Source organism: Elephas maximus, chromosome 12, assembly GCF_024166365.1.
Source record: "Elephas maximus indicus isolate mEleMax1 chromosome 12, mEleMax1 primary haplotype, whole genome shotgun sequence".
In the NCBI taxonomy this organism is placed as follows: domain Eukaryota; kingdom Metazoa; phylum Chordata; class Mammalia; order Proboscidea; family Elephantidae; genus Elephas; species Elephas maximus.
The window spans coordinates 45,941,802-45,968,896 of NC_064830.1; the positions used below are offsets into that span (position 1 = coordinate 45,941,802).

The 27,095-nt window shown below is 45.3% G+C and overlaps 2 protein-coding genes across 4 annotated transcripts in view; one reads left to right on the forward strand and one right to left on the reverse strand.

The window, feature by feature from the left end:
* The first annotated feature begins 52 nt into the window (after nt 1-52).
* Nucleotides 53-1,773, forward strand: KRTCAP3 (keratinocyte associated protein 3). Of its 2 annotated transcripts, none has more exons than XM_049903084.1 (7): nt 53-178; nt 320-504; nt 584-643; nt 812-1,018; nt 1,145-1,279; nt 1,418-1,530; nt 1,647-1,773. In XM_049903084.1, exons 1-6 carry the CDS (start codon nt 151-153, stop codon nt 1,523-1,525), a joined length of 723 nt encoding a protein of 240 aa, XP_049759041.1. In that variant the 5' UTR covers nt 53-150; the 3' UTR covers nt 1,526-1,530; nt 1,647-1,773. The 2 variants fall into 2 exon arrangements, with proteins under 2 accessions (XP_049759041.1, XP_049759040.1); XM_049903083.1 differs by having other exon boundaries at nt 1,650-1,770.
* A 65-nt stretch (nt 1,774-1,838) lies between these two features.
* Nucleotides 1,839-27,095, reverse strand: part of IFT172 (intraflagellar transport 172) — a 36,850-nt gene continuing 11,593 nt past the window's right edge. For both annotated transcript variants that reach the window (XM_049903079.1, XM_049903078.1), the window contains 34 exons: nt 24,567-24,679; nt 23,569-23,736; nt 17,122-17,258; nt 16,814-16,921; nt 15,074-15,158; nt 14,697-14,789; nt 13,863-13,940; nt 13,390-13,638; nt 13,154-13,232; nt 12,832-12,952; nt 12,515-12,659; nt 11,906-11,995; nt 11,260-11,357; nt 10,947-11,082; nt 10,747-10,863; nt 10,262-10,404; nt 9,414-9,507; nt 9,198-9,262; nt 8,852-9,032; nt 8,502-8,611; nt 8,264-8,393; nt 6,290-6,388; nt 5,994-6,103; nt 5,800-5,863; nt 5,598-5,684; nt 5,284-5,400; nt 4,622-4,732; nt 4,304-4,423; nt 3,481-3,576; nt 3,199-3,258; nt 2,963-3,061; nt 2,480-2,633; nt 2,189-2,280; nt 1,839-1,975 (listed from right to left, as the gene is read on the reverse strand). In XM_049903079.1, coding sequence (XP_049759036.1) covers nt 1,886-1,975; nt 2,189-2,280; nt 2,480-2,633; nt 2,963-3,061; nt 3,199-3,258; nt 3,481-3,576; nt 4,304-4,423; nt 4,622-4,732; nt 5,284-5,400; nt 5,598-5,684; nt 5,800-5,863; nt 5,994-6,103; nt 6,290-6,388; nt 8,264-8,393; nt 8,502-8,611; nt 8,852-9,032; nt 9,198-9,262; nt 9,414-9,507; nt 10,262-10,404; nt 10,747-10,863; nt 10,947-11,082; nt 11,260-11,357; nt 11,906-11,995; nt 12,515-12,659; nt 12,832-12,952; nt 13,154-13,232; nt 13,390-13,638; nt 13,863-13,940; nt 14,697-14,789; nt 15,074-15,158; nt 16,814-16,921; nt 17,122-17,258; nt 23,569-23,736; nt 24,567-24,679 — 3,839 coding nt within the window. In that variant the 3' untranslated portion in view covers nt 1,839-1,885. The remainder of the gene's footprint in view (nt 1,976-2,188; nt 2,281-2,479; nt 2,634-2,962; nt 3,062-3,198; nt 3,259-3,480; nt 3,577-4,303; nt 4,424-4,621; nt 4,733-5,283; nt 5,401-5,597; nt 5,685-5,799; nt 5,864-5,993; nt 6,104-6,289; nt 6,389-8,263; nt 8,394-8,501; nt 8,612-8,851; nt 9,033-9,197; nt 9,263-9,413; nt 9,508-10,261; nt 10,405-10,746; nt 10,864-10,946; nt 11,083-11,259; nt 11,358-11,905; nt 11,996-12,514; nt 12,660-12,831; nt 12,953-13,153; nt 13,233-13,389; nt 13,639-13,862; nt 13,941-14,696; nt 14,790-15,073; nt 15,159-16,813; nt 16,922-17,121; nt 17,259-23,568; nt 23,737-24,566; nt 24,680-27,095) is intronic.

Below are 27,095 nucleotides of genomic sequence, written 5' to 3' on the forward strand. Positions count from 1 at the left end.
TAGGGGGAGCGGGGATCCGAGCCCGCCGCCAGGGGCGCGGTGGTTGGGCTTCCTTCAGGTAGTAATCGGGGCGGAACTGGGCCGCAGGCCGCGGGGCGGGGCCAGAACCAGGTAGGGCTGCCCGGCGGCGGCGAGGCGCGTAGGAGCAGGATGAGGTGCCGCCGCCTCTGCAGATTCGGTAATTTCCGGCCCTTCCGACTCCCCTGCGACTTCTCTTCCTCTGCTCATCCTACAGCCCAAGGTTAACCTGGGGCTGCCTGCGACCCGCGTGCCTTCCCTGTCCCCCGGCTCAGGCCCGTCCCTCCGCCCTGCTTTACAGACGCGGCCCGGGGGCCCCAGCGGCTTATGAGTGTGGGGCTTGCGCTGATCCTGGTGGGCCACGTGAACCTGCTGCTCGGGGCCGTGCTGCACGGCACCGTCCTGCGGCACGTGGCCAATCCCCGCGGCGCCGTCACACCAGAATACACCACAGCCAATGTCATCTCCGTGGGCTCGGGGCTGCTGGTGAGCCGACGGGTGGGGCGGGGCCGAGGGCGGTGAGCGCTGAGAGCAGAGCAGGCCTCAGGCCTTGTGTCTTCCATAGAGTGTTTCCGTGGGACTTGTGGCCCTCCTGGCATCCAGGAATCTTCTTTGCCCGCCACTGGTGAGAGGGGACTTCTCGAGCTTGTAAGGAAGCCTTTGCCCAGGGAAATGGGGGGTGATTCAGCTCCATCTTTAAATGGGGAGGAGCCTCAATCAGAAGCTGAGGTGTCTAGTCAGTGGGAAAATTAGCCACCCTCAGCTGCTCACTCTGATCTTCTGCCCCTGCCAGCACTGGGCCCTGCTGGCCCTAGCTCTGGTGAATCTGCTCTTGTCTGCTGCGTGCTCCCTGGGCCTCCTCCTTGCTGTGTCACTCACTGTGGCCAATGGTGGCCGCCGTCTTATCGCTGACTGCCATCCAGGACTGCTGGATCCTTTGGTACCACTGGACCAGGGGTCTGGACATGCTGACTGCCCCTTTGACCCCACGAGAATCTACGTGAGCATACTCTTTCTCATCCTTTTTGCAGTCCTCAAAGCTTTGGCCCTTCTGCCCTTTTAATTTTGCCTACTTACTCCTCCTGCCTCACTCTGTTAGTCCCCATCCTTTATCCTTGCCTTTTAGGATACAGCCTTGGCTCTTTGGATCCCTTCTTTGGTCATGTCTGCAGTGGAGGTGGGGCTGTCTGGTTACTGCTGTTTGGCTGCACTCATCCTTCGAGGGGTTGGGCCCTGCAGGAAGGAAGGGCTGCAGCAGCAGGTAAGGAAGAAGAGCAGGAAGGTTCCTGGGCTCTCCTGCTGAGAAACTTGTGAGGAGGGCTTTAAAAGTTTAGATTCCATTGAAAAGATGCTAATCTATAATTCAGGGCCAGGGTACTAACTCCACCCTCTTCCGCAGCTGGAGGAACTGACAGAGCTTGAACCACCTAAATGCAAAAGGCAGGAAAATGAGCAGCTACTGGTTCAAAATCAAGAAATCCAGGCATCCCAGAAAAGTTGGGTTTAGGACAGGTAATGGGCTATGAGGGCTGTGGCCTGAGTAAGAGTGGGGGCAGGGAACTGCCCTTAGAACTGGGTCTGGTTCTTTGCTGCTTCCCCCTCTGACCTGGGCTCTCCCCTCTATCAAGCAGGTGCTGTTCCAGAGGCTCAGTTCACAAGGGTTGGCCACTAAGCAGGGGACCCTGACCCCTACGGCAGTATAAACAGTTGTAATAAAATAACTTCTCTGTTTTTGCACTCAATCATGATTCCTTTTGCAGGGAAGGGGCACTGGGCTGGTGATGGGGGTGACCTTGATCAAAGAATACAGTGGTCTCACTTACTTATAAAACTTTAATGAGTTTATAACTTCCCTTAGCTCTATCAGCTAATGAAAGGAAAAGCTAGTGCTGGGTAGCCCTCCACACCACTGGCTGATGAATTTCAGCACATCCTGGCACACTGGGCTGTGAGAAGTCTGTGAGCAAATGGAAAGAAAATGAGAGGAACACATTACTGCTGCTGAGAGAAACATTCCTGATATAAAGAATATCCGTTCCAGCTCGCTACCATGGGGAGCAGGGCTCAGGGTCTATACCCACCTTCTTGACAACCCCGCCCACCCTTCGAGTATTTTAGGCTTTTTTTCCAGTGCTGTTCTCCCTGTCCTCATCCTTTAAGTCTCTCTAACCTTGATGGCCATAAGGAATTTATTCCAGTTGTCCTTGTTAGCTGCCTTCCCTGGCCGCTTAAATTCAATTTTGTTCCTCAGAATGGGGTATCCTGTGGAGCAAGAAAAAAAGATGAACTGGGATTTCAGAGGAATTGAGAGGATAAAAATGAAGAGCAACCTGGTAGAAAACAGGATGCTCCTATTTTCTGTACTCCCTACTGAATAATAGTAAAATAAAGTTTATTGATCCTACTATTTTTCCTTCCTTTCCACCCACCACAGGATATGGGGTGCTGGAGGGTTCTATACCTGTAATAAGGCAGGGTAGTGCCCGAACTCCAGTGCTCGCCGCCATCAGGGAAGCCTCATAGGTGCCACGCTCATCCCGGGGCAGAACTTGCTCTAGCCGCTGGTCCATTGAGACTGTGAGCACCCAGTCACGAACCTCTTCTCTCTCAGCCTCCTAGGAAGGACAGAGGGAGCAGCAGCTTCACAAAGGGCAGGGCAACTGGGTGATGAATAAGTGAGGGGTTTGTTAAGTCCTCATCCTGTACACCAGCTTTCAGCCACAAATGACCTCCCTGGATTGGGGTCACAATCACAGCCTTATCCTTCTACTCTGCTTCTACTTCCACTGAGAACAGTGAGGGCTGATAGCAAAGAAGGCAGCACAAAGATGTTGCTGACTGATGCTCATTACAAAGGGTTGGGAGGATCAACTAAAGTGTCTTCCCTTCTCAGTGCACTCACACACTGGTGAGGCCTTCCCATTCTCCAACCCTGCGTCCTTACCGGTACATGCTGCTTGGCTGGAAGTGGCACCTCAAAGGGAATATCTGTTTCCTGAAAGTCAGAGTGGTCAAGGGCATCCAGAGTCCCTTCTTCAATTGCCTGTGGAAGAGTGGGCAGCCCTGAGATAGGCACAGCTTGCGACACGCAAAACCTCTCAGCCTCTGGGCCCCAACTCTCCACTCACATCAGGCAGATCCCCAAACCTCCCAACCTCTGGGACCCAACTCCCTACTCACATCAGTCAGATCCAAAAAGCGGTTGAGGAAGATGAATGCCATGTTCTCCCAGCCAACTGCCTGTGGCAAAGAAAAGTTGCAAGTGGGAATGAGCAGCTGGGCTTGGATGCTGCTTCTCCAGGATGCCAGGGGAAAAATACAGAAGGACAGTGGAGAACTGTGTCCTCCGTAACAGCAGCTCCACCCTCAGCTTTGCTCTACCTGAGCAGATTGGATATTCTCGACCTCCCAGCTTTATATTTCCTTATCTCCTCTGACCCACCCTTCCTTGTCCCAGCTCACCTTGGCAGCAATGCCAGCTTCATAGAAGGCCTTGTCTGCAGGTAGTAGCTGGGTGTGACGTAAGAGCGAAACCGAAAGCCTGGCAGCCACAGTTTCCTATGGATTAAAGTTAAAATGTTATGATCCTGGCACTGTAGTGATTGAACTAACAGATCAGTGAGCTCTTTTTCAGGGTCTTATAACTAAGGCAGAAACCCTGGTGGCATAGTGGTTAAGTGCTACGGCTGCTAACCAAAGGGTTGGCAGTTCAAATCCGCGAGGCACTCCTTGGAAACTATGGGGCAGTTCTACTCTGTTCTGTAGGGTCGCTATGAGTCAGACTTGACTCAATGGCACTGGGTTTGGTTTTGGTTTGGTATAACTAAGGCAGCCACAGAACTAAAAGACCAACAATCAAAAACTGCTCTGGATCTCACATGCTCTGGGTCTTAATTTTTTTCATCTGCACAAAAGAATTGGGCCTAGATGATCTCTAAAGCTCTTTCCACTTTTAGAATTATCCCAGTACATGAAATAAATATACAGTATACTACCATGAATAAACCAAAGGGTGTGAAGGTTTTGAGAGGTAAAGAAAGAAATCATAGGATTTGAATGTTAAACATAACGAGGCTGAGGCTGTCTGGGCACAGAGCCCTAAGGTCAAATGGTACAGGAAGAAAACTCTCAGCAAGGGTCAAAGATGAGCAAGGGTTAGACAGAAGAGAAGCTAAGTGTGGAGTCCAAGAGCCCAAGCGTGAGAATCCAGAACTTATATTCATTCAGATTCAAATATCTGAAGATGAGTCCTTCTGAGTGCACTTCTCCCCGCTCTGCATCTCACCAGCTGTTTGACGCTCTGGGCTGCAGAGCGTGTGGCATAGTAATGAGCAATCAGCAGCATCGTCTCAAACTCCTCATGGGCTGGAGAGTTCGCCTCACTGGATTTCACCAGGTTTTCACACTAGAGAAGAAAGAGATCACAGCCTGGAAGAGGGATCAGAGGAGGGCGGGGCTGGTGCCAGTGGTCAATTGTTGGCCACTTGATCAGAGGATGGTAAGATACATCTGAGGGTGAAGGTTTATGTGCGTGAAGGAAGAGACTGGGATGGGGTAGGCTGAGTCACCTTTTTTTACTCTGTTGTCAACCCAACCTCCTCACCAGGTTGAAGAGGACATCCCGAAGATCAGCCCAGCTATGATAGGCCTCAGCACTGTTGGTCCCAGGTGAGCCCACCATGTCAGTGAAAATCCTTTTGTAGATGTTGAAGTTCTGGCAGTAGAAGGGGAAAGGAGATCTGAATGGGAAGGGGACAACTAGAAGAGAAAGTCAGTGAAAGGGGGGCCAAAGAGGACAAACAAGGCTGTTACTGTGTGGAGGACCTAGGGGACAATGATGGAGGAGTAAAAGAATATTTCTTTTAGTGTTGCTCTATGACTGTGGGTACATGCACAAATGTAAATGCATAGTCATGTTGTTAATGGGCTAACAGTGCAGAGAGCTGTGATGCTCAACAGATAGGGGAGTGGTGTTAATTCTCTGGAGGAAGTTAATAAAGCCCTAGAGGTGTGTGCAGGAGCCATCTCTGAAAGACTGCTCCCTGTGTATTAGCTAAGAGGATGGGGAGCTCCTTGAGTGTTTCTTCAAAGGGTATATTCTCCAGAAAGGCTGTACATCTCAGAAGGGGCTTGGCAGAACTCTAGGCATGATGATCTCTAATGAAAGAATCCCTTAAGAAGAGAGTATCTGAGGGCACAGGTAGTTCTAGAGAAGGGAAGAATTTCCTATGGAAACATTCACCCAAGGAAAAGGCTAACTGGTACCTGTGGGTTAGCAGGGGCGCCATGTTGCACATACAGAGCCAGTGCCTGGGCATAGCCACCCTCCCGAATCAGGTGAGTCGCATACAAAGCCACGTATTTGTGCAGAATCTTGTAGTTCTGTCCCACAGGTGGAAGAAAAGAAGGGGGGAGGTTGGGATCAGTAAGACTGGGCAGTGAGGGTGGGTGGTGACTTGTATGCTGATCTTTGGGGTTGGGGCTTTGGTGGAAGTATAAGAGATACAGCTCTGGGGCAGGTAGGGAATCAAGGGAAAATATAAAGAAAAACTGAGAATGGAAAGAAGAGACAGCAGTACCTGCTTGGTAGCTGTTTCAATGCACTTGTCCCACTGGCCCTGCTCCACATACAGGTCCAAGGCAGCTACAACATCCACACCCACCAGCTATGGATCAGTTAAAAAGAGAGAGTTATAGGTGGAAAATGACATGTGGAGGAGAAAAGAGGAAGAATTTCTTGAGCTTCTCCCTGCATTCTGCCTCCTGCTAGCTTTGTCTCACCGAGTCCACTTTGCCCTGATTCTTCAGGAACTCTTTATAATGCTGGTCCACATAGTCTTCATACCTGTGGAGATGTACAGAGATTTCTAACTTCATGATCCTGGATACCACCCTATCCCCTTAAGAGCTTTCGCTCAGTCTTTAGAAAAGCAAGTAAAAGAGAATTTCCTAGTGAGAAGGGGTCTTGAGTTTACCGGGGATCTAACTCCTTGGCCACACGCTTGGCCTTGTTCCACTCCTCACCCTCAATGAAAGCATCGATCGCTTCCTTGACTAGATCCAGGTTCAGATAGAGCTCTGCAGCCTGCACAGTGGGAAATTGGAGACTGGAATCCATCTTTCCCTTCTGTCCCCAGTCCTGTGACCTCCTCCCTCTACTTCCCCAGAATTGTATGCTGAGCCTGCCGAGAGGCCCACCTGGCACACCTTCCTCGGTTTAGATGTTACCTTTCTACCCATCTATGTTTTTCAGTCCCAGAACCCTACTTACTGCACTGTGCTTTCCAATTCCAATCAGCTGGGGTCCTACAGCCCGAACTACTTCCAGACTGCGCTGGGGAGGCAGAAACTTGATGGAGAGTTCAGCTGCCTGAGTGGTTAAATAAGATGGAAATGGGTAGGGGAGACAAACAAACACTGTTGGGGGCCTTCAGTCACTGTTTCGGGTCAGGGGGCTCCATTTCATATATATTTTCCCCTCTAGTTGCCAGCTTTCTCTCTTGCACTCTCCCTCACCCTCCAATCTCCTGCGCAAAGCGCGCCTCATGGTCCATCCTTTAAATGACCATCAGTAGACCTATCTGATCCTCTCAGGTCATCCTAACTCTTTCAGATACTCTGCCATCTGAGGTAACTGCATTTGGTCTTGCTACCCTTGACAAACTTGTTTCTCAAGCTCTCTGTCACAAACAGAATCTTGGTAGCATGATATAGGTAAAAAAAAAAAAACACCTAAAATGGGAATCCAGGACACTCTACAACCATTTATGTTGGGCTTTTCTGAGCCTCAGGTTCTTCATCCATAAAAATGATGGTCATTCCAGATCTGAACTGTCCAGAACAGTAGCTCATAGTCACATGTGGCTGGTCCAAACTGAGATGTGCTGTACATTTCAATACACAGTGAATTTCGAAGACTTAGTATGAAAGTAGGAAGTCTTTATATTGATTACATGTTGAAATGACAACAGTTTAGATATAATAATATTAAAATTATTTTCACCTGTTTCGTTTTACTTTTTTCAAATGTGGCTACTAGAAAATTTAAAATTACATATGTGGCTTATATTTCTATTGGACAGTGCTGGTTTAGATGATCTTGAAGATACCTTCCAACCCTAAAACTCAGTGATACTACAAACCCAAGAATTTCTACATGGTTCAATTTAGCTATAAAAAGCAAGCAAAAAAACTAAACCCATTGCCATCGAGTTGATTCTGACTCATAATGACCCAAGAGGTCAGAGTAGAACTGCCCCATAAGAGTTTCCAAGGAAAGCGTGGAGGATTTGAACTCCTAACCACTTGGTTAGCAGCCATAACTCTTAACCACTATGCCACCAGGGTTTCCAATTTAGCTATAACTATGCTAATTTCCCTTGATCTTTCCTCCACCTATTCTTACCTCTCTTTCTTTACCTATCAAACCCTTCAAAGCTTAAAGTACCCTCATCCAGGAAGCCATCCTCTGGCTAATCTGAAGAAGTCATGCACAGACCCGGTAAATGATGCCCCAGAGTAAAACAAATAATAAATACTAAAATCTCATGACAGTCATCAGCCCCACTTTCTACTTCTTTCTCTTCCAACTTCTACAGGCTGTTCATGACAAGGCCTCAGAAACCTAAAGAGATTTTGCAGGGGCACGCCAACATTCTCAACCACCCTCATAGTTCCCAATACCATATTTCATGAATCTAAGATCACTGTTCATACTCTACATGCACCCCAGTTTCAAAGACTTTAAAGTTGATTATATATGTGTCTTAGAATTGACGAAACACATTGGCCTGGCTTAATCTGCCGAAGGCTTCCTTTTAGGAGCTGCTGGGTAAAGGAAGACCTCATGCCCTTTCTTCATGGCCTCTGTTTAGTCCCACCTCCTAGGTCTGGAGTTGCCCTTCTAGCTCTAGTCCAAGTCCTACCTCCCTCACAAAGCTGTCCTGACCCCTCCAGCCCACAGAGAGCTCACCCTTCCCTGAAGCCCACTTTGAATCACACACTTTGGTATTTATTCACTCAGATACAATATTAATTGAGCCATGTCTCACTCCCCCAATTTCTGGCTGTCAGGGCCCTGCTTTCTATTCCTTTGATAGGTTCTGGCTATAGCATCCAGCAGGCACTCAGTAGATACCTGTGCTGCCTGACTAAAAACAAAAAATGTAGGAAAAAAAGATGAATGTTTGAGAAGCAAAGCTGGGTTGCAGGAAAGGAGCGCCTGTGAGGGTCTGAGAGTCCTCACCTTCATCCAGCACTTCTCCACAAGGCTGCTGCTTCCTGAGTCATGCACTTTGAGGTAACAGTCGACTGCACGGCTATACTCTCCAGCCTGCTCCCACTGTCGAGCTTGTTCTACTAGTCCCTCCATACCCCTGTGGAGATGAGAGTATGCCTGATAGAACTGGGCAGGGGCAAAGTGTGCACATTTGTTGATGCAACCCCCAGCCCTGCCAACATTTCCTGGACCCCTGGCTTCCTACCTGGCTCCCTTCTTGGTAGCTTCCCGTTCATACTCTTCCTGCAGAGCCTCCAGCTGGCCAGGCACATAGTCCTTGCAGATTCGCAGAGCATCGCTCCATAGTCCAGCCTCCTGCTCAGATTTCCAGGTTATCAGGAGAGCAGAGGTAGGCATAACAGCCTCCCACTGCCACATAGGTGCTGTGTCCTACTGATTCCTGGGTCCTTGGACCTCTCTTCTCCTTCATCTTGCCTTTCCTTCCCTCTTTCCAATGCTAACTTCCCCCATCTTTCTTAGTACCAGAGATCAGTGTGGCTCTCTGGACTCTCACATCTTGCCACTCTGCCTCATGGCCCTAAATCCAGTGCCCACCTTATAAAAATTGAGGGCCAGGCCTGGTCTCTGGGCCCGAAGCAGCAGCCCTTCTGCTTTCTGAAAGTCCTTCTCCTCCAAGGCCCCCCGGGCCTGCCCCACGAGCACCTCGGCGACGCTGTCAGGGTCGTGGGCCTCAGCCACACGCTGAGCTGCCTCCCAATCCTGGTTATGGACAAACCTGCCCCCAGATAGGCACAGAGGAGATGCCAAATGTAGGACATGCCACTGCGGGGGTGTAAGCTAGGTTTGGATGAAGGTGAAGATGACTGGCAGGACAAGTCAGAATCAACTTAACAGCAATGGGTTTCGTTTTTGAGTTTAAGGAGTTTATGGGTTAACTCACATGAGGACTGCTTCCTTGGGTTTACCAGCTCTGATGAATTCAGCTTCAGCCTCTTCAAATTTACCCTAGAGGGAGAGAAAGGCAGCTGTACGTGATGAGGAGACTGAATTACAGGCAGCCAGGAGACCAGAGGGGCTAGCAGCAGTGGGCTAGTGGATGGAATAGGAGGGCTCTGAGGCCAGGGTCAAAAGCAGTTGGGGAGGATCACATCCATACCTCATCCTCCAGGTACATAGCGTATCTAAGGTGAATCTCAGGGGTTTTGTGCTTGAGGGCCAGCCGAGAGAGTTCAAAAGCAAATTCAAAGGAGCTGAAATGGAAAGTACAGATAAAGTTTGCCTACTCAATACTTCCTTTTCTAAGAAGGAAGAGAAACAGAGCAAGGATTGAGGGGAGAAAGAGAGGCAGATTAAAAAATGAAGTGATACAGCGGCACAGAGAGAGAGAAAGGAAGACAGGCAGGCAATCCTGTGATGATCACTGTCACCAGGGATCAAGAGATGTCTGGAAAGGCCTGTGATTTCCCTGAGACCAGCTGGACGTGAAGAAATGGAGTGGGCATGATGGAGGAGCAATGAGTGAGCCTCAGGGCACTAAGTGGATGGGGGAAGAAGGGCTTCCGAAGCTCCCACCACCTCTTCCTGAGCCAGATCTACATTAGCAGGGAAACATTCACTCAAAAACAGACTACCCTCAGCAATCTGACTCAAGGCAATATTACTACTGCCATCTGTAACACTGAAGAAAAGTTACGTTATTTGTGTAAAAATACGGTGTTTTGAATTTAACAGGATCACATCACATTTCTATTATCCAGAGTTAGTTACTAGCTTAGTGCAGTCCTAGTTTTAAAAGCTTTTCCCTCTCTACTGCTCTCCTAGGACAGCCAAAAATTCAACACTGATCTGAGCCCCCAGGTGTTACTAATTTATTCTTACAAAGATCTCTCCTTACCACAGTTCACGCTTGCCTCAGATTTTGGGAAGTTTTTTCAGTTATATACCAATTTCCTTTCTCTACATAGGGGGTCTTGCTAGGGTGGAACTAGTGGCTTAGGGCCCCACCAGTTGTCAGCAGCATGGTCAACAGCAGCTTCCAGGAGCCCCAGCTTGTTGAGCAGTCTAACTGCAGCCTCTCCTCCCAAGCTCTTCGCCCACAGATAGGCCACGTGTTTGTGGGCATTAGCTCCTCCATGAGCCTTGGCCACCTGGAAAGCAAAGCCACTCGGTGATCCTCCAGTGCAGGGGCACCTAGCCACTCCCTTCTCATCTCTGACCTTCTGACCTCAGCTTTGACAGAGCCCAAGGACCTATCCTAAAACAACAGCAAACAGGGCAAGTTTCAGGGTCTCTTAATCTGCTTAGGGTCCAAGGATGGGCTTTAGGTAGTGCACAAACCTTTAAAATCCTATGTTAAATTTTGTGTATATCATATGGACTTTTTTGGGCAAAAGATGGTTTTCATTACATTTTCAAAGGTATCATGATCAGTTTAGAATTAGTCACTTGAAAGTGGGAAAGGGGGCTGATGTGTGGCCTGGACTCCTTACCCGGTAGGCCTCTTCCCAAAGCCCACTGGACCGATACATGTTCACTGTTGCCTTCCATTCCTGAGCCTCAAGGTAGTGATACTCAGCCTCCTGTAGCCGGCCTTCAGCCTCCAGCTCCTGAGGAAAGGTGGGTCAGGATGGAGAGAGAAAAATGGAGCCTGTCTGGGAAAGAGGTGGGCAGGGACAAGACAAGACCTCACCTTGCCCAGATGTAGGTGTGTGTCACTGAGTAGATCTGGGTGGTGTTTCCCTACCAGGCGGATCATATCATCATACAATTTGTGCTTTTTGAACATGGTGATGGCAAGGTCAGGTTCTTCCACTGTCACATAGAGCCTGGGGATGGGAGATACGCCTGGGGCTCCAGACCCAGATCCCTGCTGCTAGAGTCATTGCTAACAGATCCTGTCACTGCCCCCTGGGAAGAGGACACATATCCTCAGACACCATCTGTCCTTTCAGCCCTGAAGCCCATCTCCCTCCATACCTCCTCTGAGGCTGGCCACAACTCACCTTTCGGCCTCACGGTACTTGCCCTGCTTCTCCATCTCCTGAGCCTGGGTGATGTATAATACCGACACGTCTTCAGGCCTCATGCACTTCATTGCCAGCTGTGCAGACACACAGAGCCAGGGCAGCCTCAGGTGCCAATTCCCAGGGAAAGCAGAGGGCCATGCAGAGCAGTCAGGGAAGCAGGGCTTCAAGGAACCTGCCTGCCCAGGAATTCTAAACTTTTCCAACAACCACACTACTAGCCACCTTCGGGAAGTGCGAAGTCCAGAAGGAGCAGAGTAAGAACTATGTTCTGCTAAGGCAGGAGGTTCAGAGATGCCTTGTGCTGTGGGAAGATGATCCATTACCACGCTCCTACTGCACCCTCTGGGCTCAATGTGACTAGAGGCATCAGGAGTGGTATTTCAGATTCCCCAGCTCCCAGGCACATCTGCTCTCTTCAGAAATACAAGTCTAGGAACAAGGGCCTTTCTTCATCCCTTCCTTTTCCCTATGGCAACGGATCAAAGTTATCCAGACTATGTTTTGGTACTCCTTCTCAACTTTCAGGGAAACTAGTGAAGTGGGGAGATCAGGGACCAAGGAAAGTGGCAACACAATCACAACGGCAGACTTCTCTTATTATTAACTCCATTCCATTACCTACCTTGTGGGCTTGCTCCCAGCGGCCAGCCTGGGTATACATGTCGATAGCATCTTTTGTCCGATCTCCCTTCGTATAGAGTTCCTCAGCAATCTGTAGTTGATGAGAGGTAGATGCAAAAGTCAGAGCAACAGATTTAAGGCAGCTTGTGGGAGGAAAGCACAAGGCACAGCTGGGATGAAGTGAAGCCTGTGATACCGTTACAACAATAGGGAAAAAATGATGGCTATGGGTGTTGAATACTTGCCACCATTTAAAAAAAGACCAGCTCAAAACAGTCTGACAATACAGTGAAATTTAAAAGGGCCTCACATTTCTGCAATGAAAAGCAGTTCTATATTGGAACTATATTGGAGGTATGAATGAAGAACCCCTCATGCTGGCACAGGAAGAAAGCTAGAGACTCACTTTATGTATCTGGGGGTAGGAGGGTCTGGGTCATGATGGAATGAAAGGGGGGAGGTAAACCGCTTTCTTCCCATTCAGAGTGGTGATGCTGTTAGGCCACAGGAAGAAGGATTCAGTGAGATGGCCCCCACTTCCTGTTCTGGGTTCCCTCCTTGTCATCCAGTACTCCCTTGCCTCATGCTGTGGAAAGGGGCTTGTCCTCACCTCGTACTCCTGTAGAGATGCATAGTGCTGGGCCACACGAGGATAGTATTTGGATGCAGTGTTCCGGTCCTGTAGATCTAATATATAAATTGCCTTCTTCCACTGGCGGGCACCCAGGGCAGCCTCAATTGCCTTAATGGAGCACCTGGCATAGTTGGGGAAGACATAAATATGTATGAGGAAAGAGGAAGAGATCCCTCAAGTGTACTCCAGCTTACATTTTGAGACTTCTCTTCTTGTAAGCATTGGTGCCCTTACTTGCCCCATCCCCTCTCACCTCAGGCCCAGATCTCTTTTATATCCCCATACCACCATACCGGGCTTCAATGTAGTGATTAATGGCTGCATCAAGCTGCTTCTGCTGCACCAAGTGGTCCCCCCATGCCTCCTCTAGTCTCACCACCTCCACTGGGAATGCCAGTCGAGCCAGCTCCACAGCTGCCAGAGAGAGGAGACACTGAGCTCAGACTTCCAGGGATGGGGCTCAGAAAGGCAGGACAGGGAAATGAAGCATGAAAAATGGGTGAGAAATGGAGGAATGCAGGAGAACTAAAGCCAGGAAACCTCAACAGATGCACCAAAAGAGGGATGGTGGGGCTGGTTGGGCAAGAGTCTGTGACAGTGAAGGTTGGCTAGTACCTTTCATGAATGCATTGCCTTTACAGTAGCACTCGAGGGCCCGCTGAGGATTTCGAATCTTCTCAAACAAATCACCTGCCTATTAACACATAGCATATTACTACAATGATACCCCTACTATACAAAGAATCAAGTATCAGCCCCAAGAGGAGGGAATGCCACCAGTCAGGGAGGCCTAGGCACTTCAAGCCTCCTCTGGTCCTGAGGCCAGGAATAGGGATTGAAGGCAGCCGTACCCTTTCATATAGTTCCCCCTTGATAAGGGCCGCGGTGATGTGTTCCACCAGCTCTGTGTTGGCAAGCAGTTCCTCTCGGGTCAGCACCAGCCTAGCAGCTTTGGCAGGGAGCCCAGCTTTGAGGTAGAGGCTGATGGCTGCTAGCCCATCCCCTTGGCTCTCCTGTAGTTCACCTGCCCGCTCCTCCTGCTGTGTGTCCATCAGCCACTGGTAGTAACTCCGACGCAGCTTCTCCAGAGCTGGGTGGCCCTGGACACACAATAGAGAAGAGCTAGAAGTCACATCCCTCCTTCCTATGGTTCTCCAATTCCCCTGTACTAACAGAAATCCTCCCAGGTCACCAATATCCTAACTCCTCACATATCAGGTCCTGGCCCCACCCCTGTTGTAGTTCTACAGCCTTCTTGACAAGAAGGTTTCTGAAATTGGTGGAACTGAGCTCAGAACAACTGTGAAGAAGGCAGAGCTGGTACCTTGGCTTCAGCCACAGCGATACACTCATCCCAACGGTGTAGCTCCTGGTACATGTTCATGGCCTCCTCAACAGCATTCTAGCAGAATACAGGCAGAGGAAAGCAGGACACCAGGAAGATATGAGGACCAAAAATCAGCCAGCTGTCCTCAGCCCATGAGGACTAAAAAGCCTCACCCTTCACATAATCAGTGGTGAATTTACTGTGAAACTCAAGAAGCTGGAGCCTCAGGGCCCCTTATTTGCACAGGCCCCATCCCAAACAATTTTTCTTAAAGAACTCTCCTCATATTGTATAAGCTTTTGGCTCCACAGAGCTTGGATCCAGCCCCAAATGAAACCAAACTCGTTGCGGTCGAGTTGATTCTATGTCATAGAGAACCTGTATGAGTAGAATGGCCCCATAGGGTTTCCAAGGCTGTAAATCTTTATGGAAGCAGACTGCCACATCTTTCTCCCACAGAGTGGTTGGTGGGTTTGTGCACCAACCTTGTGGTTAGCAGCTGAGTGCTTAACCACTGCACCAGCAGGACTCCTTAGATCCACCCCAATGCACAAGAATTGCAAAGCCAAGCTCTGAAGTAGAGGGGGAAATAACAGACTGTTGATGAAAGAAAGAAGTAACTGGAGGTCAAAGGAGGAAGCCTGCCTAGATTAGGTAAGGACTGATACAGGAGGAGGGAATTAAGGAAGGCGTGAAATTAACAATAAAACCTTTCTAAAAGTTCTTCCCAAACTTCTGGAAGAATAGATAGCCAATTGTTTCCTCCTGAGTTTGCCTCCCTTTTTTTCCTCAGATCCCTTTTTCCATCCTGTTGCTCTCCTGCCCTGTTACCTGCTCTAAGAAGATCATTTCAGCCAGTTTGTAATTCTTCTCCAGCATGGCTAGACGTGCTCGGACCTGGTAAAAGTCTGTTCCTTCTCCTCCCTGGAGAGAAAATGGAAGTTCTAGCCATTCTGTCTGTATGGGCTAAAAGACAGGAAGGCCTACAGGGATGTGGAGGCTAAAGAACCAGGAGCCTAGGGAGCTGTGAAAAATCACAGGGCTTAGAGGCTTGAGGTTTAGCAAGCAACTCCAAAATGGTCTCATGTGAGGGTGGGGTGGGATGGGCAGGGTAGAGGAGATGATGGGTGGCTAGAGAGCTAGCAGTCATGGGCAGAGTACTAAATCTCAGCTTGGGAGACTGAAAGAATTAGGAGGCTAATACGTGCATATTCCCGAGACACTTGATCTGCAATTTCATTGGTCTCGTGCAGGAATCGAGCTTTTGCTACGTGGCCCAAAGCAGAAAAGCACCTATAATACGGAAGTAATAACATTAATAGTATTGTTACTATAAGAACATTATTTATTCATTAGTTCAACAAATATATGTTGAGCATCTATTATGTGCCTGATACTGTTCTTTTTTCATTTTAAAAATTGAAACATAAGGTTTATTCTGAGCAGTTACTCTGTATGCACACAGGGAAATCATTTTGCCTCTAAAAACAAGTGCTCCGAAGTAGATTAGTTATAATTGTTAAGAATAAACATTTGAATTAGCTCAAAACAATAATATGATATTTGATTGTTTCATAATTTAAAAAACAATTTGCATGAACTGCGTGAAGAAAATCAAGAAAAATCTGCTCCTCTAGACACTATTCTTGACACAAAGGAATGACAAACAAAGATGAGGGACTTGTTCTCATGCAACATACATTCTAGTGGAAGGAGACAAATAATTAATAAACATATAAAGGTAATTTGAGAGAATGAAAAAGAAACTAGTGTGATATTATAGACAGTGACTGAGGGGACTGTCAGTTGTCAGGGAAAGCCCCTCTGAGGAGCTGACATTTGAGTTGAGGTCTGAAAACAAGAAAGAGCCAGTCATGTCAAGATGGGGCAAACTCATTCCAGGCGAAGGAAATAGCTAGTGTAAAGGCCCTATGGCATAGTCAAAGGACCATAGTCAAAGGACCAAAAGGATGCCAGTGTCGCTGGAGACTAACTGGCAAATAGGGAGCCAGTATAGAAAGGAAGCAGAGGCCAAGTACTGGAGGGCCTCAGGCTATGGCAAGGAGTTTGGATTTTATTCTAAATACAATGAGAAGGTTCTAAGCCAGAAGGTGATACAGTCTGATGTATGTTTTTAAAAGGTTACCTCAGTGGCTGTGGGATGAATGGGTTGTAGGGAGACAAGAACAGTACCCATGAGACCAGCTAAGAGGCTACTGCAATAGTACAGGTGGAAGATGGTGGTGGTCTGTACTAGGGTAGAGACAGTGGAGCTGGACCAAATATACAGATTCAGGATATGTTTTCAAGACAAAGTCCTCAGGACTTGCTGACAGACTAGATGTAGGGGTGTGGGAAAAGAGAGGTCAAGGATGATTCTTAGCCCAATTAGCACAGTTGACTTTTATCAAGCACTTAAAATACTGTAAACTCTTTGTACAGATTCCTTCATTCATTCTTCATTACCGCTACCATTCTTCTTTACCGCTTTAGGAGGTAAATACTATTACTACCCTCCTTTTACATAGAAAAAACTGATAAGCCAGGGTTTATAAAGGTTAAATAACCTCTCTAGGGTTACCTGATTTGGTAAGTGGAGCCAGGATTTGAACTCAAGGAGCCTGGAGTGCCAAGTCTGACCTATTCACTACAATCCTATACCATACTCAGAATATATACACAGATGCATGGATTGAATGGTATGATACTGACAATTTTTAAGGAGCACCTAGTTCAAGAAGGGGAAGTAAAAATAATAAAAGACATACTCTTTTATAATTTAGGATGGGAGGATGCTTAGAATAATTGTACCATGGAAGAGGTACATGACATTTGTAGGTAATGGGAAGGGAAGGAGAGCCTTAACACTGGTTAGGAGCAGCCCACAGGTAAGATACCCATGTGGTCATCCCAATGCCCGGCACTTCATTTCTACATGTCTACCTCACCTCTCAGCAATGTGTAGCTGCTTTGCCTCTAGCGCCAGTTTACTCAAAGTTTTCCACATTGCCTCTGTTTCTGGGGTCATTTCCAGAGTCTCCAAGAAAGCTGTTGCCCTGGAGAAGGAAGGAAGCAAAGCACAAGTAATGAGCCTAGGATCAGAAAGACAGAAATACTGGTGAAGGGGCATAAGTAGGGGAGGGGCCTGGTGTCTCCCCCAGGGCCCTTATTAGATATGGCCAGTTTTACAACCCAGCCCTGGTCCTCCTCTCTCAGCCAGACTCTCCCACCACCCCACTGGTTATCCGCTCCTTACCGGGTGTAGTTGCCATCATCAATGGCTGTTCCAAACTCGATAAGGCCCTCATCCAGTGTGTAGGCAACTGTAGTCACACCTTCAGTCACCATCACCTCGGTCTTTCCCCCACCTCGCTCTAGACCTACAACATCGCCCTGTAAAAGTTCATTTCCCAAGCCCACCCCAATTCTAGGTTAGTGTTTCGACTGAATTAGTTCTAGAACAGACCCACCCTTGCCCAACCCTAGTGCTCACATACTTAGAGAACTACAGTGGCCCTTGTCTTCCCAATATTTTAGTTCTCAAGCAGATAAAAATTCCTTCTCTATGGCAATAGACCTTGGGTGACAGTATACTCACAGCTATGACAGCACCAATGCTTAGAGCCGTGCTGACACAGTGTGGCATCCACTTCTGCTTCTAGCAGTACTACACACTACATCCTCCTGTTAAAGTACAACTTGATCCTGGGACATAATTTTTAATGCATTGTTAGGCTCACCTAAAGAAATTGCCAAGAATGTTCCCCATCCTAAACCTATCCTTCTCCCTCAGATTAAAAAAAAAAAAGATTAATAAGCAAAAAGCCGAGTAGGAAAAAATGGTAGTGAGCACGTAGGAAAGGGAGTTGCTCTGAGGCAAGAGCAGTATCTGGAGATTAAACCTTGAATGCTCCAGCAGGCTGAGGAAGCACAGTATACATCAAACAGGATAAATAAAAAGAAATCTGTATCTAGACACACTATAGTGAAACCTCAAAACACCTAAAAAGAGATATAAAAAGCAACCACACCCATCAACAGATGAGTGAATAAACAAACTGCGCTACATACATACTATGGAGTATTATCTGCCATAAAGAGAATGAAGTTCTGACACATGCCACCACAGGAATGACCTTGAAAGCATTATGCTCAGTGAGGTGAGCCAGACACAAAAGGACAAATGCTGTATGATCCCTATCTGGAATAGGTAAATTCATAGAAATAGAAGGGACAAAAGGAGATTGGTGCTTACCAGGGGACAAAGGAAGGGAGGAGTGGGGAGGGGGGAATCATCATAGCGTCCACTTAAAATTGGTGACTTGTATTTTATGTGAATTATTCCTCAATAAAGAGACCACCAAAAAAAAAAAGAAAAAAAGCAACCAGAGGAAGATTACCTATACAGAAAGGCCTGTTGATAGACTTCTCTGAACAACAATGGAAGATGATGAACAATGGGATGGTATTTTTTTTAATTTTTATTGTGCTTTAAGTGAAAGTTTACAAATCAAGTCAGTCTCTCATACAAAAATTTATATACACCTTGCTATATACTCCTAATTGCTCTCCCCTTAATGAGACAGCATGCTCCTTCCCTCCACTCTTTTCATGTCCATTTGGCCAGTTTCTGACCCCTTCTGCCCTCTTATCTCCCCTCCAGACAGGAGATGCCAACATTGTCTCATGTGTCTACTTGATCCAAGCTCACTCTTTACGAGTATTATTTTCTATCCCATAGTCCAGTCTGAAGAGTTGGTTTTGGGAATGGCTCCTGTCTTGGGCTAACAGAAGGTCTGGGGACCATGACCTCCAGGGTCCTTCTAATCTCAGTCAGACCATTAAGTCTGGTCTTTTTACGAGAATTTAGGGTCTGCATACCACTGCTCTCCTACTCCCTCGGGGGTTCTCTGTTGTGTTCCCTGTCAGGGCAGTCATCGGTTGTAGGCCGGCACCATCTAGTTCTTTTGGTCTCAGGCTGATGTAGTCTCTGGTTTATGTAGCCCTTTCTGTCTCTTGGGCTCATAATTACCCTGTGTCTTTGGTGTTCTTCATTCTCCTTTGCTCCAGATGGGTTGAGAACAATTGATGCATCTTAGATGGCCGCTTGCTGGCATTTAACACACCAGACGCCAGCCTCCAAAGTGGGATACAGAATGTTTTCTTAATAGATTGTATTATGCCAATTGACTTAGATGTCCCCTGAAACCATGGTCCCCAAGTCCCCGCCCCTGCTACGCTGGCCTTCGAAGCATCCAGTTTATCCAGGAAGTTTCTCTGCTTTTGGTTTAGTCCAGTTGTGCTGACCTCGCCTGTACTGTGTGTTGTCTTTCCCGTCACCTAAAGTAGTTTTTATCTACTATCTCATTAGTGAATACCTCTCTTCCACCCTCCCTCCCTAACCTCTCTTGTAACCATGAAATAATATACTCTTCTCTGTTTAAATTATTTCTTGAGTTCTTATAATAGTGGTCTTATACAATATTTGTCCTTTTGCAACTAATTTCACTCAGCATAATGCCTTCCAGATTCCTCCAAGTTATGAAATGTTTCACGGATTCATCACTATTCTTTATCGATGCGTAGTATTCCATTGTGTGAATATACCATAATTTACTTATCCATTCTTCTGTTGATGGGCACCTTGGTTGCTTCCATCTTTTTGCTATTGTAAACAGTGCTGCAGTAAACATGGGTGTGCATATAACTGTCCATGTAAAGGCTCTTATTTCTCTAGGATATATTCCAAAGAATGGGATTGGTGGATCGTATGGTAGTTCTATTTCTAGCTTTGTAAGGAAGCGCCAAATTGATTTCCAAACTGGTTGTACCATTTTACATTCCCACCAGCAGTGTGTAAGTGTTCCAATCTCTCCACAGCCTCTCCAACATTTATTATTTTGTGTTTTTTGGATTTATGCCAGCTTTGCTGGAGTGAGATGGACTCTCATTGTAGTTTTGATTTGCATTTCTCTAATGGCTAATGCGGAAACCCTGGTGGTGTAGTGGTTAAGTGCTACGGCTACTAACCGAAGGGTCGGCAGTTCGAATCCGCCAGCCGCTCCTTGGAAACTCTATGGGGCAGTTCTACTCTGTCTTATAGGGTCGCTATGAGTCAGAATCGACTTGACGGCACTGGGTTTGGTTTTTGGTTTTGGTAATGGCTAATGATTGTGAACATTTGCTCATGTATCTGTTAAGCTACCTGACTGTCTTCTTTAGTGAAGTCTCTGTTCATATCTTTCGCCCATCTTTTAAGTGGGTTATTTATCTTTTTGTAGTTGAGTTTTTGCAGTATCATGTAGATTTTAGAGATCAAATGCTGATCGGAAATGTCTTAGCTAAAAACTTTTTCCCAGTCTGTAGGTAATCTTTTACTCTTTTGGTGAAGTCTTTGGATGAAATAGGTATTTGATTTTTAGGAGCTCCTAGTTATGTAGTTTTTCTTCTGCATTGTTAGTAATGTTTTGTATACTGTTTATGTATTAGGGCTCCAAATGTTGTCCCTATTTTTCTTCCATGATCTTTACCGTTTTAGATTTCATATTTAGGTCTTTGATCCATTTCGAACTCATTTTTGTGAATGGTGTGAGGTATGGTCTTCTTTTTTTTTTGCACATGGATATCCAGTTATGCCAGCACCATTAGTTAAAAAGACTGTCTTTCCCCCCATTTAACTGCTTTGTGGCCTTTGTCAAATATCAGCTGCTCACACGTGGATGGATTTATATCTGGATTCTCAATTCTGTTCCATTGGTCTATGTATCTGTTGTACCAGTACCAGGCTGTTTTGACTACTGTGGTGGTATAATGGGTTCGAAAATGAGGTAGAGTAAGGCCTCCTACTTTGTTCTTCTTTTTCAGTAATGCTTTACTTATCTGGGGCCTCTTTCCCTTCCATTAGAAGTTGGTGATTTGTTTCTCCAACTCATTAAAAAATGTTGTTGGAATTTGGATTGGAATTACAATAAATTTATAGATTGCTTTTGGTAGAATAGACATTTTTATAATGTTAAGTCTTCCTGTCCATGAGCAAGGTATGTTTCTCCACTTATGTAGGTCTCTTTTGGTTTCTTGCAGTAGTGTCTTGTAATTTTCTTTGTATACATCTTTTACAACTCTGGTAGGATTTATTCCTAAGTGTTTTATCTTCTTGGGGGCTACTGTAAATGGTATTGATTTGGTTATTTCCTCCTGGATGTTCTTTTTGTTGGTGTAGAGGAATCCAACTGATTTTTCTATGTTTATCTTGTATCCCAATACTCTGCTGAACTCTTGCATTAGTTTCAGTAGTTTTCTTGAGGATTCCTTAGGGTTTTCTGTGTATAAGATCATGTCCTGTGCAAATACTTTTACTTCTTCCTTACCAATCTGGATACCCTTTATTTCTCTATCTAGCCTAATTGCTCTGGCTAGGACCTCCAGCACAATGTTTAATGAGAGTGGGGATAAAGGGCATCTTTGTCTGGTTCCTGATCTCAAGGGGAATGCTTTCAGGCACTCTCCATTTAGGATAATGTTGGCTATTGGCTTTGTATAAATGCCCTTTATTATGTTGAGGAAGTTTCCTTCTATTCCTGTGTTGCTGTGAGTTTTTATCATGAATGGGTGTTGAACTTTGTCAAATGCCTTTTCTACATCAATTGATAAAATCATGTGATTCTTTTGTTTTATTTATATGATGGATTACATTAATTGTTTTTCTAATGTTGAACCATCCCTGCATACCTGGTATGAATCCCACTTGGTCATGGTGAATTACTTTTTTGATATGTTGTTGAATTCTTTTGGCTGGAATTTAGTTGAGGATTTTTGCATCTAAGTTCATGAGGGATACTGGTCTGTAATTTTCTTTTTTTGTGGAGTCTTTACCTGGTTTTCGTATCAGGGACGTGCTGGCTTCACAGAACGAGTTTGGGAGTATTCTGTCCTTTTCTATGCTCTGAAATACCTTTAGTAGTAGTGGTGGTAACTCTTCTCTGAAAGTTTGGTAGAATGCTACAATGAAGCTGTCTGGGCCAGGGTTTTTTTTGTTGTTGTTGTTGGGAGTTTTGGATTACCTTTTCAATCTCTTTTTCGTTATGGGTCTATTTAGTTGTTTTACCTCTGTTTGTGTTAGTTTAGGTAGGTAGTGTGTTTCTAGGAATTCATCCATTTCTTATAGGTTTTCAAATTTGTTAGATTCCAATTTTTTGTAGTAATCTGATGTGATTCTTTTAATTTCAGTTGGGTCTATTGTAATATCACCCATCTCATTTCTTATTCTGGCTATTTGCTTCCTCTCCTGTTTTTCTTTTGTCAGTTTGGCCAATGGCTTATCAATTTTGTTAATTTTTTCAAAGAACCAGTGTTTGGTCTTATTAACTCTTTCCACTGTTTTTCTGTTTTGTATTTCATTTAATTCTGCTCTAATTTTTATTATTTGCTTTCTTCTGGTACGTGAGGGTTTCTTTTGTTGCTCTCTTTCTATTTGTTCAGTTGTAGGGATAATTCTTTGATTTTGGCCCTTTCTTCTTTTTGTATGTGTGGATTTATTGATATAAATGGACCCCTGAGCACTGGTTTTGCTCTGAGGGACAGTATTTATAAAAGGCTGAGAAAAATCAACTGTCAATCAGAACTAAGTACTAAGTCCAAGTATATTTCAAGAATCAAGACAAAATAGACATTTTCTGGTAAACAAAAATTGAGAGCATTTATCATTAATAGCTTTCATTAAAGAAACTCCTAAACAATAGTCTTTAAGAAGAAAATAACTCCAGAGCCAATCCAGAAAAAAACGTGAACAAAGAAATTGGTACCATGATTGTAAACCTAAATAAATTCTGTCTGTATACAAAAATGTCTAACTTGAAGAATTAAAAAAAAGTCATAACTAAAATGTTGGAGAACAATGACAAAGGGGAGGTAATCAAAGTTAAACCCTTTTAAGGCCTTTGTATTGTTTGGAGAGGGTTAGATGGTGATTAACTTTAGGCTTTGCTAATTTAAGTACAAGGTAGACTTTCAGGGGTAACTGTTATAGAAATAGAATGCATAACCTCCAATCCAAAAGAGAAAAAAGGTATTAAAAAAAAAGGGGCGGGGGGGACAGACATAAAACCAACCTCAGTCTGAAATGAAGCAAGAAAAGAGAAAAAAAGAGGTATCAAAAACAGCAGAAAGAAAGTACCAAATGTTCTACCTATACCCACACCAGTTATTCTAACCTGGCCCAGGGGACTCCCTTCTCTGTTTTTGTAAGACTTCTCCCAGATTTTGGAAGATGACTGGGTGTGATGTGATGTTGTGATGGGGTAGGAGAGAGGGTTTGATCAGAAATCTAAGGAAGAGGAACGCTGAATGGCTTATAACAGAATCGGCACACAAAGAGATGATATGGAACTGCCTCTTCTATCAGTGATCCTTCCAGCTTAGGGGGAACTCCACATTATGATTGGGGGATTCCCAGGGCCACTGTAACTGAGACCCATACTCCAAGGGTCTAATGTAATGTCAGGAATCTTAACAAGGATGGTTCTGGGGCCAGTCCACTGTGAAGAAGGGGGTCTAAGCTTCATTTACTTGTCAGCTCCATCAGAGATCACAGCTTGTGACCAGGGAAAACCGAGCAACCTTCTGAGCCTCCTCAGGGCCCTAATTAGTCATCTTGACACCACGTCTGAGGTCCCCTGGTATCAACATACCCTGATAGTCAACATACCCTGATAGAGGACATGGTGACCCTCTCAGGTGCCTCGATGTTGTACCACACGCACAAGCTGTTTCTGTTCTGAGCTATCAGCACATCACTTCCTGGGACCCACTGCACGTAGGAACAGAAGTTGAGGATCATCGTCTTGGAGCAGCTTTCAATATCGTACAAGTGCAGCTGAAGAAGGAAGAGGTAGATAGCACAATTAGGAGACATGGGGTGTCTTCTGACTTTGACCACTTTCCTAATAGTGAAATGTGGTGAGCTAACCTATTAGTCAGCTACGTGCTGAGTTTCAAAGCTTAGCGACCTGCCACTCTTGAAGTTTACGCTGAGTTGGTATGTCCTGACTCTGACCAAATAAGAGAGGACCAATACAGCACAGATTAGGAATTAAACGTAGCTGCAGGTCAGACTTCCATTCTTAGAATAACTCTGGGCCAAAGGTAACCAGCCTGCATTATAAAAGTGCAGGCCACCATACAATTACATGGTCTGGAAATTTGTGATATGGCTTTCACTGAAATGAAGAATCACCAGATTGTCTCTTTGCCCTTCATGCTCAGCTCTTCAGTGATACCAAACTGAGATCAGAATCAATTAGGGCTGGGAGGCGCACTGTCCTTAAGCCAGCTTCAATGCCATCAGATCAGTGTAGCTGAGAAGTACTGGAGCAGTGGGTATAAGTAAAGGTCAACTAAGCATAAGGAGGAGGAATGCAGGGATAAGGAGGCTTCAAGATGGCACAGACTTGTGACCAGTAAGAGACAAACCCACTCCAAACCTTCCCTCTTGACTTCAGTGCCATCAAGATACAAATTCCTCAAGGGTAACACATCACGGGTTGTGCTAATGGGTACAAAGCTAATGTTGATTCTTCTGGGCCTTTTGCTACACTAATGGCATAGCTCTAAGAAATTATGCCCTATCCTGCCCCCTGGAAGTAGCTTTTGTACCACACCCTCTATGGACCAGCCAATGGTGAAGGCCCTAGTAACCCTTCTCACACGAAGTTTCCGGTCCCTGAAGAGGAGCTTGTGCCCAGTCTCATTAAGTTCCAGCCAATCCACACGGCTCTCATGGCTTATGGTACCAATGTTGTAGCCACCAACCAGATCCACTACAGAATAAAAGAGACAGGGTTAAGAAGAGAGATTCTACATAATCCTATACAGGGTATGAGAGAGCCAGCAAAAGTCTGGCCTTAGAATCATATGTTGGACTTCAAGAATGTTGCATCAGACCAGGGAGAGTATAGATGTTCCCAGATAGAATGGGAAAAAAATGTAGAACAAAACTCAAATTCTTAAAAAAAGCCAGACTTACTGACTGGTTAGACTAAAGGAACCCCTAAGACTATTGCCTTGAGATAACCTTTAAACTCTGAACTGAAACCATTTCTGGAGGTGACCTTCCAGCTAAATAAGATTGGCTCTTGAAATAAACAGTATCACTACGAGTACTGTGCTCCTTTAAAAAAATAATCTGTGTGAGACTAAACGGTGAAGTTACCCTAAAGCAGAAATGAGAAGGTAAAGGTGTGCTGGGAAACAGATTAATGGCGACAGAACAACCAGAATGGAAATAACGAGGATGACTCATTGTGAAAAATGTAACCAATGTCAATGAATAATATGTATAGAAATTGTTAGAAGGGAACCTAATTTGCTGTGTAAACTTCCACTAAAAACAGTAAAATACTATACATATTTTTTTTAAAAAAAAGAATGTTTCATTGTTGTTCGGTGTCGCTGTGTCAGTTCCGACTCACAGCGACCCTACATACAATAGAATGAAACACTGCCCGGTCCTGTGAAATCCTCACAATCATTGTTATGCTTAGCCCATTTTTGCAGCCACTGTGTCAATCCATCTCGTTGAGGGTCTTCCTCTTTTTTTGCTGACCCTCTACTCCACCATGCATGATGTCCTTCTCCAGGGACTGGTCCCCCCTGATAACACGTCCAAAGTATATGAAAGTATGTGAGATGAAGTCTTGCCATCCTCGCTTCAAAGGAGCATTCTGGCTATACTTCTTCGAAGATAGATTTGTTCATTCTTTTGGCAGTCCGTGGTATATTCAACATTCTTTGCCAACACCATAATTCAAAGGCACCATTTCTTCTGAGGTCTTCCTTATTCACTGCCCAGCTTTCACATGCATATGAGGTGAATGAAAATACCATAGCTTGGGTGTGGCACACCTTAGTCCTTAAAGTGACATCTTTGCTTTTTAGCACTTAAAGAGATTGTTTGCAGCAGATTTGCCCAGTGCAATACACGGTTTGATTTCCTGACTGCTGCTTCCATGCGTGTTGATTGTGGATCCAAGTAAAACGAAATCCTTTACAACGTCAATCTTTTCTCCGTTTATCATGATGTTGCTTATTGGTCCGTTGTGAGGATTTTTGTTTTATGTTGAGGTGTAATCCACACTGAAGGCTGTGGTCTTTGAACGTCATCAGTAAGTCCTTTAAGTCCTTTTCACTTTCAGCAAGCAAGGTTGTATCACCTGCATCTAGCTCTTCTTCATACAGTCCAGGTTCTCAGATTATTTGCTCAGCATACAAACTGGGTAAATATGGTGAAAGGATACAACCATGACACACACCTTTCCTGACTTTAAACCATGCCGTATGCCCTTGTTCTGTTCGTTAGTCTCGCGTATATCACGGTGGAATGCAAATGGCCAAGACAACACAATTTCACTAGGATACTGAAGATGCTAAGTCTCTTCTAGAACTGTAGAAGTTTTAACTCTACAGTTAACGCAATGGGTCCATACCCATCAAGAAGTGTCATTACTCTCTGAGACTCTTGGGTTGCTTTAGCGTAGATCAGAACTACTGTGCCACTAGTTTCTACTGCTCCTGAAATCCTCTGGAAGGCTGCACTGAGCACATTAAGGATGAGCCCCAGTTATAGCACACCAGTGAAAGAAAGCTAACAAATGAAATGACCTTGATGATTAAGTTTGCTCCAAGGAGTTATCTGCACATTTAAGTGCCTATGATGTAACAGCATCAAAGGGCAAAAGCGGGGAAGGCATGCAGACAAAATAGAAGGAGGCTCTGACTAAAGTTAAAGGCCCTGGGTGGTGCAAAAGTACGGAGGATGAATATTTTAGTTTGGTCTGAATCCTGTGGACAATATAAGAAACGATTACATTTCGAACTGACTACTCAGAGTTGGTGGGATGCTTTCAAAGAGTCTACTGATCAAAGGCCATTCACAACACTTTTGATATTACAATACTAACGAGCAATGTGCCTGCCCTTGTTATATATACTTAAGCTAAAGACCAAATGTCAGCTAATGTTTACAACAGGGAAGAGCAATATAAAAATGAGTTTTCCCTTAATTAAAAAGAAAAATGATAAAGCCATGCTTTAAAGCCCCAATTACAAGTAGAATCAGTCTGCTAGAGCTGAAAGGGACCCTATTCCTGTGAACACCCTGTAATTATATACAAAATTATGTGTGTATATATGTTTTTCTGGGAAAGGGTCTATGATTTTCATTAGCGATTCAAAGGG